General features: G+C 35.5%; 1 protein-coding gene across 1 annotated transcript in view; it reads left to right on the top strand.

Annotated features, from left to right (window-relative positions):
* Positions 1–1,388: 1,388 nt before the first annotated feature.
* Positions 1,389–16,005, top strand: part of LOC144446103 (arylsulfatase B-like) — a 30,398-nt gene continuing 15,781 nt past the window's right edge. The window contains exons 1-8 of the mRNA XM_078135810.1: positions 1,389–1,551; positions 7,154–7,265; positions 8,614–8,665; positions 10,070–10,173; positions 10,594–10,700; positions 14,191–14,261; positions 14,391–14,492; positions 15,075–15,138. Coding sequence (XP_077991936.1) covers positions 1,434–1,551; positions 7,154–7,265; positions 8,614–8,665; positions 10,070–10,173; positions 10,594–10,700; positions 14,191–14,261; positions 14,391–14,492; positions 15,075–15,138 — 730 coding nt within the window. The 5' untranslated portion in view covers positions 1,389–1,433. The remainder of the gene's footprint in view (positions 1,552–7,153; positions 7,266–8,613; positions 8,666–10,069; positions 10,174–10,593; positions 10,701–14,190; positions 14,262–14,390; positions 14,493–15,074; positions 15,139–16,005) is intronic.

Here is a 16,005-nt window from a genome sequence, read left to right as displayed (position 1 = left end):
GAAAATACATTAATCTGGTTTAAATAGTTATAGGTTATTGATCCACGTATGGTGGATTCATTCAGTTCCTTGAAAATCAATCAATCAATCAATCAATCAATCAATGAAGGAATGAATGAATGAATGAATGAATGAATGAATGAATGAATGAATGAATGAATGAATAAACGTCAACAAACGAACCATAAACACATTAGTGCGCAGATAAATTGACCAAGTTCAAATCCCTCTGCCTGGTAAAAAACTCAATGTTGTTTTTTTCATTATCACAACGATCTTAAGCCTCGCTACCCAAGAAGCCACTATGCATGATGGGTCATGAAATCCATGAAATTATGGGTAATTTATGGAAACGTGGGAATTCAAACTGTGATTTCGAGATCCCGTTTTTATATATTTATAACATTTGGTATCATTACTTTGTGAATCAACTTGAGGGTCAGTAGGTCAAAGTTCGGGAGAATTTGCAGGTTTTGAATAAAATCATTCTCTGATTATACTTCGCTTCTTACTTTATTGAGTATGAAATGCGGGTACAGATAATCGGGGTTATAATTCCTTACTTGACACCAGTAGACAATAAAATGTGTTTGCCAATAAAGTAGTAGTATCACCTTGCGGGTCAACATTGGGGCAATTTGCGGGCCACTAAAAAAATAGTTTTCCTACATTACTATAATTGACACTGGGGCACAGATTTCATGTTGTTCAGATAAGATGCTAACCAAGATATATCGTTTGAATCAACTGACTAAAATTTCCTTGCAATTTTCCAAGCGTGAGTACTGCCGATGGGTCAAAACTAATCATATCTATGTTCTGTTTTTTCCTACAGCTATTGGAAATTCCAATGAGATTGAATAAGACAGATATCAATGTGATCCAAATATTGAAAAACGTTTTGTAATAAGATGTTGACCTGCACATTGGCACACATAACCACAATGATCCGCACATTGACCCGTAAATTAGCTCGTACCCTCATACTGACACGAAAATTGACCCGCAACTCGCAAAATGGCCGTCATATTGGCCTGCAAATACACATCGACCCCCCAAAATGACCCACAACTTCGTAACCTGCAACCCAAAACCCACATACTAGTTACACAGTTATTTTCTTTTGTTTTATTTCTGCCTAACTGTACACAATGGGAGTGGGATTGCAGTGTTTGGGAATTATTGCAGATTTTACACAGGTACATTTTACCATTTTGAAATGCACATAAAAATTTGTCAAGTCATGTAATCTCTATTTACAAATTGAAACTTTACGAGTTTGTCAATGTAACAGCCTGGTAAGAGGATTATTGCGTCATATGCTTGGCAGTACAAGAATTTTATACATTGTGCAATAATTATGGTACATGGTATAAGTATGCTCGAAATTGCCATCAGTAACACCATTTTACAAAGTGGGCAACAACTGTGAGATGGAGGTTTATCAGCTGTCGTCTGTATTCCTAATTAGTCTTGGACTGTGCTATTTTGGACATTGCCATCAACAAGAAAGAAAGCCAAATATTGTATATGTGTTAGCTGATGATCTTGGTAAGTTGAATTTATGTTGTTGTTTTTTGTTTCAAGCAAGATTGGCAAACTATGAATTAAGTACGTTATGTACGTATTCCTTCATTTTTATACCATCTTGAATTTATAAGACTGAAAGCTGACACTTTTGTTGTTAAATCATGGTTAAATATAATGATTCCATCGTAATATCCTACACTGAACAGTATTCACCCGTGAGTAACCATATAGGTGTACCAGGACACATAGTATAATATAATAATAAAATAGACTTATAGAGCGCCTAATCTCTGCAAGCAGAACTCGAGGCGCAGAAATGGAATATTACTCTATGGTCAGAGGAAAAATGGATTCACAGACACTGGATACTAGGCAAATGAGAATGAGACAACTGTTCAAAGAGATGAGTATTGAGAGAACGGCGGAAGGATATAAGAGACTTGGAGTGACGAGGATCGAAAGGGAGATGGTTCCATAAAGTAGGGCCAATGTGAGAGAAAGATCTCTCGCCAAACGCCTTTGTGGAAACCCTTGGAATACAAAGAAGACGAGAATCTGAGGAAGAGCGGCGTTGTCTTTGTGGAGTATATTGATGAAGAAGGTCAGAGAGGTACTGCGGACCAGAACCCACAACTGAATTGAAGCAAATTAAAAAGATGAAACTTTGTAGTGAATACGAGAACTAATAGGTAACCAGTGAAGTTGATGCAAGAAGGGGTTGGACATGGTCATACTTTTTAGCATTGCAGACAAGACGTGTGGCAGCATTCTGAACTCTTTGCAGCTTATCTATAAGATGTTTAGGGCAACCAGAAAGGAGACAGTTACAATAGTCTCAGGGAGATAGAACAAATGCAGAGACAAGAGTTTGAGTAGCTTGTGGAGAGAAGAAGTGACGAATAGAGCTGATCTGTTGAATGTATGCAGCTCTGCAAACATTCTGCACATGTTCAGACATATTCAAATCAGAATCAAGTGTGACTCCAATGGCGTGATATATCCAATAATATCCAGTATATATCCCATTTATTTTTGGGTCCGCTCCCAAAAATCAACTTGGCCAGTATATATCCAATTTATTTTTGGGTCCGCTCCCAAAATTCAGCTTGGCCAATTTCAACTTATTATTTTACCCGTTAATAGATCAAACAGACCTCTAATCGGTATGGAAAATATTTCATTATTGGTATTGTAACTATCATCAGTGAATATATTGTTGGTTGTCGGGTAAAGTGCTTAGGACAACCAAAAGAAAATAGTTACAGTAATGTGAGCGAGATAAAACGAACGTAGAGACAAGGGTTTGAGTAGCTAGTGAAGAAAGGGAGTGACCAAAAACGCAGCTTTACAAACATTCTGTGCGTGCTCTGCCGTACAAACATTCTCAATGTGCTCGGACGTACGCAAATTAGAATAATGTATGTGACGCCAAGGTTTTTCACACCAGAGGCGAAGATTACAGAATTTCAAACATGTATAGAGGGAGAGATGATATTAGAAATGCTTCTGTTTTACTATCATTTAACTGGAGTTTATTACACATGTATTAAACTAGGTACGCAGTTTAAGGTCCTCTCTTTGAAGATTCACTTTCGACGTTGTCTTTGGTTAAAATGTTGGGTTAGGATATTTCTTTATATTTTCTGAATAGTACACGGAGCAATATACATTTTAGTCTATATAATAGTTTATACATTATACCAGACACTGTAAAAGACATTTTAACCAGTATTAATAGTATAAAAATGGTAAGTCACCTGGTTCAGACGGTCTACTTGGCGATATTTTTCAAATCAAATAAATATTTTCTTACTCCTTATTTGTATGTTTTATTTAATAAGATTTTTGATAGCGGTATTTTCCCCAGTGATTGGACCAAGACAATTATTATTCCATTCTATAAAAAGGGTCCAAAAAGTCACCAGAGAACTACAGAGGGATATCTCTTCTAAGTTACATTCCCATCTCATTTCAAGATACAAAGAAATACAAAAAGATGAAATTTGCCCCTGTGTCTATCAGACTCATCATGTGGATATATACATTTCAACGCATTTCTTGAAATACCGGCATCAGACGGTTCCACTACTAGTCAAAGTTCTACCCCACAGGAAGCACCAATATCAACCTTTATGCGTAGACAGACCATTTCTAATCTTTCGTCGGGAAAATCCCCATCCGCTTCCTCAACTCCTTTCCAGAGTGCGCGTCTAGGGAAACTTCCTCTTCTCTAGAAACATCCTCATCACGAACCTTTCCTTCTTCCTCTCCCCACTCCGGTGAAACGACTTCGATCAACACTTATATAAATGACTTAGCAAATCAGCCCTCGCATGACAGAAAGGAATTTATATATGATAGCCCCGCTCGCCCTGTCAAATGTATTCTTAAAAACACATCTTCTGAGGGTATTATAAAGGAAAAAGTGGCCCCAGCTGTTATGACGAATATAGAATCCCCCCACTATAACTACAATTGTTGGTTCCCCTCCTGCCGTCAAGCCCAAAACTAACGTTCAATTTATAGACGAAGTAAGCGAACAGTTTAAAGTAGACACACCCCCTATTTTGGGTGTACATAGAAAGGCCTTAGAGTTATAGCAGAAGTACAAGTAAATGTTAGAAAGAGTGACGAGAAGTCCACAGCCCCAAAAGCCAGATCTAAACCTACAAGTACCATGAAATTAGACTCGTCTAAGATAGGTCAGGATATTAGACTGAAAGTGCTAGGTTAAAGTATGGCGGGATGTTCTCCATCGCATGCTCGCAATATATCGAAAATTGATGAGAAAATATATATATTTAAATATGAGTGATTTGAAGACAAATACAAATACGGATAATGATCAGTCTACTGAAGAAACGACATTTGGATCAGCTCCGTGATTTGTTTGTTAAATGTAAAGTCGCACTTTACCATTGAGTTATATTTTTATAATGTCATGTGACGAAACCTTCCACATGGAAGATTTCATCACTTGAATATCAATACGTTTAATTTTTGTATTTTTCTTTTTGAGCTCACTTTATTGCATAGGTGATGGTATAGTCACGTAAGTTGATTTTGAGACATTTTCATTTGATGACTTTCTTTTCATAGACCATTTATTCACATTGTAAGTTTATGGTGGTGGTATAATTAAAACCAATGCACTGTAAGTTTGGGGGTTTTTTGTGCTGTGATGGTATAGTTAAGAGAGTTTATTTTAAGTAATGCGAACCGGGACGTTTTGCTTTGGACGGAAGAAGTGTTACACACATTAGTAATTTGAAAGCTAACTGACTTGCAGAAATGTCCGGTTCATCTGAAACAGCTGTAACCGTACAATAGAATATGTCCTGAGACAGCTTGTTACAACATAGACAGTGGAGGGGAGACCTGTCTATGGTTACAATCACATACAAGTCTTACTTGTCTGTGTTACAATACAATAGGAAAGGCGAAGGTCAACCATATGTACTGAGACAGCTTGATATAGTGCAATGGGAAAGGAAGTGATCTCTGGTAGCATAATTAATTCTTTGTAATTTACTCTATACAAGTTAAAGAGCTCACACAGGACTAAAGACAAAGAATGGTAATGAAGCGACTCAATAAAAGAATTGATTAATATCAATAAGTCCACGTCAGAGATATGAGGTTTTATGCAATCAGCTGTCTTAATATAATCCCTAAGCTAGCCAAGTGAGTGTGATTCCCTGTAAGAAGTGGTTGGTAACAACGTAGTGACACAGCGTTAAAGTTTACACACTTCTTGATGTCAGTAAAGTTTTGTATTGTCGGTAATTAGATAACGTCTTAAGAATGCATTCTTCAAAATACACATAGTTTAAAGTATATATACATTGATAACAAAATGCACTTGTCCTCTAAAGCTGCCTTGTTGATATAACTTTAACATTTCTGAGTAATTTTCACAATTAATTATTTTCGGTAATTTTGTAATATCTTAAAAAAACGCAACTTGAAATTTCCTATAATTTGATAAAGACGTTGATCATAACAAAGTACAATAATAATGTTTATCTATACTCGATAGTTCTTTAAGTATATAAACGCTTATCTCCCAAGAAGCCCATCCCAAGAGCCATCCCTCATGTGTTCACTGTTTATGCAAGAGGAAACCGGAGTACCTGGGGAAAACCTGTGGTGTTCGGTAGAGTCAAACTGAACAACACTCTTTTTACCTACCGGTGATGAATTCAATCAAACCCTGAATGGGTTCGACCCCTACCGCAGTGGTAAGAGGCAAGTGGTTTAACCACTCGGTCACCAACAACCTTAAGTTACAAAGCTTGCTGTCGATGTAGCTGGAACTCAATGAGCAATTTACATAGTTGTATTTGTTTTGTAATTAGGCAATACCTTAAGAATGCAAACATAAACGACTTGTAATTTTGTATGTAAATTAATGATAACAAAGAGCGCATCTCATAATTCATGTACTTCTTAATTTGAACGAGTTATTTGCATAATTAATGAAATTTACCAAATAAGTGATATGCATGTATGGTAGCTCAGAATTTCGCATTTGATAATGTTGTAGGAATAACATTTGAAAGACTTGTTTCGTGTTCTTGTGGAAGGCATTCAGTTTAAATCTGGTATTAGTTAACATGCCATGAGTATGTAATGAATGATACTCTAAGTTTAACATTTTAGTAAATGTATTCTGGCTTTGATTTTTTTTTAATTGTTGCTTATTCTATATCCACCAAACTGTGAATACATTGTTCGTACTTTTACCACTTTATCACTTACACTTTTATTTAGCATTTACTGTTCCAGCTCCTTGATAAAGACTGTCTGGTCACCATGACCACCTATATCTAAAACTTCAGACTTCTAGAGTGGAGAAAACTTCATCTGAGAAACGTTGTGTTGAAATCAATAAGATAATCAAATTTAACGTAAATGATTTTTATTGGAGAGATGGAACTTTAGAGATGGAACAAACATTGAATTCATTGTAATTTTTAAACCCTTGTAATCTTTTCCCATTTCGAATTTATAAACATTTTACACAAAAATATACACGTTGTAATCATTTTTGCTGACATGTAAATAAAATGACTAATTTTTGAAAATAAAAGGTAGACAGTATGGTTATAAGAAAAATTGACCCTGTTATTGTTCAAATTATAACTATTCTTATGTCATTGGGAAATGCAAATTAGTTTATCATGAATAGCGTTTTATGTTTCCATGAAAACAAGTTTCCAGTATTATGTCATATAAATCACAAGTGATGTTGCCATCTCACAAATGCTTTGAATATTGACATTTTTTCCTAAATTTTGTGTTTGTTGTGTGTGTGTGTGTGTGTGTGTGTGTGTGTGTGTGTGTGTGTGTGTGTGTGTGTGTGTGTGTGTTTATGGCAGACTTCGGCAAAAATTGAAATATAAATTTGCATACATTGTGATTTGGTTGCCATGGCAACTGTCGTCAATGAAACGACTATGCTCTTAAAACCCAATATACATATCACTAGAGCTAGAGTGTTTTTTTTAGGAAACTAGACCCTCGAATTAGGATAACTATTATCATGTTATTTAGTTATTCTGGTCCTCATCGATATTATTATCAGTATTAGTATCATTTGTTCAACTTGTCTAATTTGCAGGATGGAGTGACATCGGGTACAACAATCCATATGTTATCTCACCAACTCTTAATAACCTGGCAAACAATGGCGTCATCTTCAATCAGTCGTACGTGTTGCCTGTATGTAGTCCGTAAGTTACTACGTATTTCCTCGTCTATTGAATAAAACATTTTACCAACACATATAGATATATATATATATATATATATATATATATATATATATATATATATATATATATACATATGTATATATATACATATATATATATATATATATATATATATATATATATATATACACAAAACTATTACGCTCTGCCACTGCGGTATAGAGCACTGTACACATACAACACCTACCCACCGACACAGACAATAGTGATGGTATTTCTATTGTCTACACTCTATATATACAGCACACCCAGAGAGTAGGCCTCAGAGTGTCTGATGATCGCAATATGCGTGAAACTCCGAGTTACACCCAAGAAAGAGTTCCAGTACTACCAAAACTATATATATATATATATATATATATATAAATGAAAGAAGACGAGTCTGATATTACATAGTGGAATTACACTACGGACCGTTTCACCCGAAGGTTCGTCAGGTGTAATAGTGTGGTTTAATATTATTCGTTAGCTATACATCCTGCATTATGTACATAACTTATGTGTGTTCACTGACGGCTGTGTGTCCACAAAAAGATTGACAACAAAGGTTACGTATCATTATCTTTTTGTGTACACACAGCCGTCATCGTTCGAAGCGGCCACATGTGCCATTTTGACCTGCTGTGAACGTGCGGTGGTCACGTGACCATGTATATATATATATATATATATAGTTCCACCAACACAGTGGAAACATAGTACCACTACAGTTCCACCAACACAGTGGAAACATAGTACCACTACAGTTCCACCAACACAATGGAAACATAGTACCACTACAGTTCCACCAACACAATGGAAACATAGTACCACTACAGTTCCACCAACACAGTGGAAACATAGTACCACTACAGTTCCACCAACACAGTGGAAACATAGTACCACTACAGTTCCACCAACACAGTGGAAACATAGTACCACTACAGTTCCACCAACACAATGGAAACATAGTACCACTACAGTTCCACCAACACAATGGAAACATAGTACCACTACAGTTCCAACAACACAATGGAAACATAGTACCACTACAGTTCCAACAACACAGCAGAAACACAGTACCAACGTTTGATTTATTTGATGAAAATAATATTTTGGTTCTCTCAGTTAACATCAAATGTGTCCTGGTGTTAAATGTGTTGATAAGCTCGATTGATTATCTTTTTAATGACACAATGTTGTAGTTCCACTCACTCAATTAATGCACACTCACTGAACAAATAACTCACATTGCTTAAAATCTGTCTCTATAAATAGAAACTAGTGCTCAGAAGCATTAGCTAATTTTGTTTACTTCAATTTTCAGGACACGAACATCATTGATGACAGGATACTTTACCTACCGTACTGGTTTACAGGTAGGTACTCTGAAATCTACCAGTGCTGTGTAAAATATGGCACACCCTCCCGCATTCCCTTGGTCCCTTTGTCATTACTATACGCCTCCTAAGACGTGGAGATCGTCAGAACGCAGCCTATAAGGTTAATTAAGGATCAGGTTAACAAACCACATTTGCTTCAGCCACAGTAGATTTTTAACTCAATAGCCATTAAATTGACATTGTCTTTTACGACTTGAAAGCACCATGCAATGAGTAAACTTGTTACCCTTGACAGGGCTTGACAGTTTGTTTGTTTGTTTGTTTATGTATGTATGTATGTATGTATGTATGTATGTATGTATGTATGTATGTATGTATGTATGCGTATGTGTGTGTTTTCGTTAATATAACTGATTAACCCCGGCCCCTGTGGTGAAATCTGCAGGAGCTCTCTCCCCTTACATTTAAGCCTCGTGATGACTCTAATAGTGCTATGTTTATATTTTAATAAGTAAATTTCAAATGAACCGTTAATAATATATCATTATGTTAGTGCTTTATTCTTATGGATATTTCTCGATCAGACAGTGAAACCATTCTTCCAAGTACAGTTTCCCTTGATAGAAATACATCTTACTTTAAATATACAGAAACTTAAAGCTAGATTTAATTTTACTTATTTAGTTTCATTTTTATTAACTGGCATAATCAATGTATGAAAGTATGTTCTATACTTTGATATGTTTGTAAAATATTTGAGTAGCCCCCCCCCCTCCCCGTCATGCCTCAACTTTCAACATCCCCCTCCCCCTGCATTTTGTAAGTGACCTCCCCAACCAGGCCAAAAATATTGACGGCTTGCTTAGACCATATACTTACAAAACTCATGATAATAATGAACCTCCAAATAGGGGTTTGGTATTAGAACATACAAAATGGGGAAAATGTCATTTTTTTACTGCATCCATCACTTTATGGAAATTTCCACGACGAGTCGTTACTGTTCTTAAAATATCTATATTTGAACGAACAATAAGAATACTAGTGTTTAGTGTGTAAATAAAGCTATTTCTATCTATCCTGCAATTTGTAAAAAAATTTAAAAAATTAAAAAAAATTAAAAAAGTTTTAAAAAACACATAATTACATTTGATCCACCATTGCATAAGTTCTGCCGTCATTTGCACCGATCGAAAATGTACTCCCTGAAGGTTCACGTTACTTACGTTTATGTTTATGAACTGTATATTTGAAGATAGCAACTTTCGTATCTAATTTGTCATAAATTTAAAATGTACGTTCTTTTTTATTTGTATTAAAATGTTGAGTTTCCATATTGAGGAAAACACGTAGGACAATCATAAATAGTGGTTGGGGGTTGTGATCAAAAAACAAATGAGCGGTTTTGATTGAAACTGTTGTACGTGTATATTTTCCCAGCACGGCGTTCTGCTGAGGAATGAACCGATTGGTGTACCGTTACACTTCACTTTGATTCCACAAACATTGAAAGAACAGGGGTATTCGACATATATGGTTGGAAAGTAAGTCTTATGTCGTCTTTACTGGTGAATGCTACTGTTGCATAGCGATATTATTGTCCAGTTTACTCACCACTTGTAACAACACACAATGCGGGAGAGAGAGAGAGAGAGAGAGAGAGAGAGAGAGAGAGAGAGAGAGAGAGAGAGAGAGAGAGAGAGAGAGAGAGAGAGAGAGAGAGAGAGAGAGAGAGAGAGAGAGAGAGAGAGGGGGGGGCAGACAGACAAACAGACAGACAGACAGACACAGACACACACATAGACACACAGACATACACACACGCACACACATATATATATATATATGTGTATATATATATACAATATATATATATATATATATATATATCGGTGGGTGGTTGGAAGAACTAACAGGCAAACATAGCTGAGATTTGATATTGATTTTAATATGTATGACAACAGGTGGCATCTAGGTTTCTGCAAGGAGCAGTATACACCTACCAGACGAGGATTTGATCATTTCTATGGTTACTACAACGCCGGTGAGGACTACTACACTCACCGTGTTTGTAAGTATCGTGGACAAACCTATCTTCAAACTTGTATTGGTTGCAACTGTAATTTTGTCATCAAACAGCAACAGATATATCGGCTTATATTATTCAATCAGTTCTACAAAAAGACAATGTACCTTAATTTTATGGTAAATTTATTAATTAATTTATGGTAAATTTTATACGTAGGTAATGTACTGACAGGTTTAAATCTTGAGCGAAAGTTTACTTCCATATTAGTTTCATTTGCCTCGATACCAATATAATGACAGTGCCCATTATATATTCAATATCGAGGCACAAGTCTATCTAGATTGTACAATTTCAGTCATAGCTCTAGTGGTCATCTTATTCCACGTCGTATTTTGTGAATGATTACGTTTTATAGTCAATGGAACACTTATTTTAGGGTCCGTACCTAGACTGTCGACTAGACTATACCAGACTTGTATTGACTAACCTAACTAGATTAGATTATACTAGACTTGACAAGATCATAATAAGACTTGACGATTACTAGACTAGATTTAACTCGACTAGATTATATTAGACTTGACTAACTAGACTAGACTATATTAAATTAGAATAGAATAGAATAGAATAGAATAGAATAGAATAGAATAGAATAGAATAGAATAGAATAGAATAGAATAGAATAGAATAGAATAGAATAGAATAGACTTAGACTACACTAGACTAGACTGAATTGGACTAGATTTGACTACACTAGACAAGACCAGACTAAAGTACACGTACCCTATACTATAATTATGGAGTAGACTGACTATACTAGACTAAACCAGACTCGACTAGAAGTAACTACACGTACACTACACTATAATGGACTAGAGTGACCCTACTAGACTAAACTAGACTCGACTAAAAGTAACTACACGTACACTACACTATAATGGATTAGCTGATTTTACTAAACTAAACTAGACTCGACTAAAAGTAACTACACGTACACTACACTATAATGGACTAGAGTGACTATACCAGACTAAACTAGACTCGGCTAGAAGTAACTACACGTACACTACACTATAATGGACTAGAATGACTATACCAGACTAAACCAGACTCGACTAGAAGTAACTACACGTACACTACACTATAATGGACTAGAGTGACTATACCAGACTAAACCAGACTCGACTAAAAGTAACTACACGTACACTACACTATAATGGACTAGAGTGACTATACCAGACTAAACCAGACTCGACTAAAAGTAACTACACGTACACTACACTATAATGGATTAGAGTGACTATACCAGACTAAACCAGACTCGACTAGATGTAACTACACGTACACTACACTATAATGGACTAGAGTGACTATACCAGACTAAACCAGACTCGACTAGATGTAACTATACGTACACTACACTATAATGGACTAGAGTGACTATACCAGACTAAACCAGATTCGACTAGATGTAACTACACGTACACTACACTATAATGGACTAGAGTGACTATACCAGACTAAACCAGACTCGACTAGAAGTAACTACACGTACACTACACTATAATGGACTAGAGTGACTATACCAGACTAAACCAGATTCGACTAGATGTAACTACACGTACACTACACTATAATGGATTAGCTGATTATACTAAACTAAACTAGACTCGACTAAAAGTAACTACACGTACACTACACTATAATGGACTAGAGTGACTATACCAGACTAAACCAGATTCGACTAGATGTAACTACACGTACACTACACTATAATGGGTTAGCTGATTATACTAAACTATACTAGACTCGACTAAAAGTAACTACACGTACACTACACTATAATGGATTAGAGTGACTATACCAGACTAAACCAGACTCGACTAGATGTAACTACACGTACACTACACTATAATGGACTAGAGTGACTATACCAGACTAAACCAGACTCGACTAGATGTAACTACACTTACACTACACTATAATGGACTAGAGTGACTATACCAGACTAAACCAGACTCGACTAGAAGTAACTACACGTACACTACACTATAATGGACTAGCGTGACTATACCAGACTAAACCAGATTCGACTAGATGTAACTACACGTACACTACACTATAATGGACTAGAGTGACTATACCAGACTAAACCAGACTCGACTAGATGTAACTACACGTACACTACACTATAATGGACTAGAGTGACTATACCAGACTAAACCAGACTCGACTAGATGTAACTACACGTACACTACACTATAATGGACTAGAGTGACTATACCAGACTAAACCAGACTCGACTAGAAGTAACTACACGTACACTACACTATAATGGACTAGAGTGACTATACCAGACTAAACCAGATTCGACTAGATGTAACTACACGTACACTACACTATAATGGACTAGAGTGACTATACCAGACTAAACCAGACTCGACTAGATGTAACTACACGTACAGTACACTATAATGGACTAGAGTGACTATACCAGACTAAACCAGACTCGACTAGATGTAACTACACGTACAGTACACTATAATGGACTAGAGTGACTATACCAGACTAAACCAGATTCGACTAGATGTAACTACACGTACACTACACTATAATGGACTAGAGTGACTATACCAGACTAAACCAGATTCGACTAGATGTAACTACACGTACACTACACTATAATGGACTAGAGTGACTATACCAGACTAAACCAGACTCGACTAGAAGTAGCTACACGTACACTACACTACACTATACTCGATTATACTCGACTAGAATATGTTAGACTAGACTAACTAGAATTCAGTAGACGAGACAAGCTACAATAAAGTAACTAGACTAGACGAAAAAATGACTATATCATACTATACTATGCCATGCCATGCCATGCCAGATTATACTAGACTAGAGTATATAGTAGAGTAGAGCAGAGTAGAGTAGAATACAATACAATAGAACAGACGAATAAAAATAAACAGAATAGAAGAGACGAGAATAGATTGGAATAGAGTAGAATAGAATAGAATAGAATAGAATAGAATAGAATAGAATAGAATAGAATAGAATAGAATAGAATAGAATAGAATAGTCTAAGAATAGAATAGAATAGAATAGAATAGAATAGAATAGAATAGAATAAATAGAATAGAATAGAATAGAATAGAATAGAATAGAATAGAATAGAATAGAATAGAATAGAATAGAATAGAATAGAATAGAACATTTGAGACGAGATTAGAATAGAACAGAATAGAATAGAATAGAGCAGAACAGACGACACGAGAATGGAAGACAACAGAACAGAACAGAACAGAACAGAACAGGGCAGGACAGGACAAAGCAGAACAGAATATAATAGAATAGAATAGAACGGCACAACACAGACGAGAATAGAACAGAACAGAATAGAATAGAATAGAATAGAATAGAATAGAATAGAATAGAATAGAATAGAATATATTTGTCAAACTTTACCTCTTTACTTGTATTCTTTTAAATATTTGGCATATTTCATTTTTCTTTTATAAAGCCCCTTCATCTTACCTGGATCTCCATGAGGGCATAAAACCAGACTTCTCAAAAGATGGACTTTATTCGTCTGTGAGTATTTCTCTAAACCTGGAAATTTTCGCGAAAGACTTATTTTCGTCTGGTGCAAAATTGGATGATTGTTATTAATACAAACTTTTAAGTTTCTAAGTGTTTTATATTTTTACTTTTTAAATCCAGAATGTGTTCAGTGAGAAAGCCGCTGAGTATATTCAAAACCATGATAAAAATGAGCCATTGTTCTTGTACCTAGCATTCCAAAGTGTTCACGGACCACTTCAGGTATGTAGACCCCGGATGTAGACATTGTCTCACAATTAACCTTTGTGATGTTTCAATCTGAATTCGTGATGCTTCAACATTTGTTTGTTTTAATTTTCTCATTTTTACTTTGAATATTATCTGCTGTATGTATTTGTTACGCCGATCAATTAGTTAGAATAAGAAGACATACAAATATCTCACCCTCCAGCCCTTCGTGGTTACCCTGGCTACACTCTAGCCAATTATACCTATTTTGGCAAGCGCCCCCTGCATACATACAAATTCGATAAACTTTTGTTTGCTACATACGATTCAAACAAAGTGCAACCTATGTGGACGTTTATGTTTGCGATAACGTTATTAAAATGAACACATAGAGTTAATTTTTGTGAAAGAATAATATTTTCATGAATAATGGAATACAATCGGCAATCACGTGTGTGCTCCGCTTAAAAAGTGCCCCCTAAGAATTTTATGTCACAAGTGAAATCTAAAGTATTTGCAGTATTTCATTCGATATTTTAATGTTTTAAAAATATATATATATTTGTACTTTTGTTTGATTTATTTTATTTTTATTTTAACACGTTTTCATACTAGGTCCCTCGGAAATACATCAAAATGTATGATGCCGTCAAAAATAAAAATCGGAGAATCAAACTAGGTAAGACAGGTACCACTTCAGACTTTCACTGTTAATAACGAAAAAAAATCACACAACGATGTAACTGTTCTTTTTACAAATTATACTGTCACATAATGGCTTTGTATTTTCGTCACCATCTACATATAAATCGAAACTTAATGATCGATTTGATAATTAACGCCAGACACTGATGAAAAGGCATTGTGATGTAATTGGTGAAGTGGACTTGAATATTCAAATAATAACAACCGAGATTGTTCAGTGAAAGTTTTCAAATCAGACACAAATTGTGTGTATATGAACATAATCAGTTTCTTTTCCAAAGACAATATATGTCAGAACAGACCATATGTTATTAAGTGTGGGTATGGTCACTGCAATGACACGGTTAATGACTTGTAATTGTAGGTATGGTCACTGCAATGACATAGTTTATGAATTGTAAGTGTAGGTATGGTCACTGCAATGACATAGTTTATGGTTTGTAACTGTAGGTATGGTCACTGCAATGACATAGTTTATGATTTGTAAGTGTAGGTATGGTCACTGCAATGACATAGTTTATGGTTTGTACCTGTAGGTATGGTCACTGCCATGACATAGTTTATGGTTTGTAATCGTAGGTATGGTTACTGCAATGAGATAGTTTATGAACTGTAAGTGTAGGTATGGTCACTGCAATGACATAGTTTATGATTTGTAACTGTAGGTATGGTCACTGCAATGACATAGTTTATGGTTTGTAATTGTAGGTATGGTCACTGCCATGACATAGTTTATGGTTTGTAATCGTAGGTGCAATGACATAGTTTATGGTTTGTAAGTGTAGGTATGGTCACTGTAATGACATAGTTTATGGTTTGTAATTGTACGTATGGTCACTGT

The sequence above is a fragment of the Glandiceps talaboti genome, chromosome 15 (assembly GCF_964340395.1).
Source record: "Glandiceps talaboti chromosome 15, keGlaTala1.1, whole genome shotgun sequence".
NCBI classification, from domain to species: Eukaryota; Metazoa; Hemichordata; class Enteropneusta; family Spengelidae; genus Glandiceps; species Glandiceps talaboti.
The sequence above is the reverse complement of the archived record's forward strand: the minus strand, read 5'-3'. Positions and strand labels throughout refer to the sequence as shown.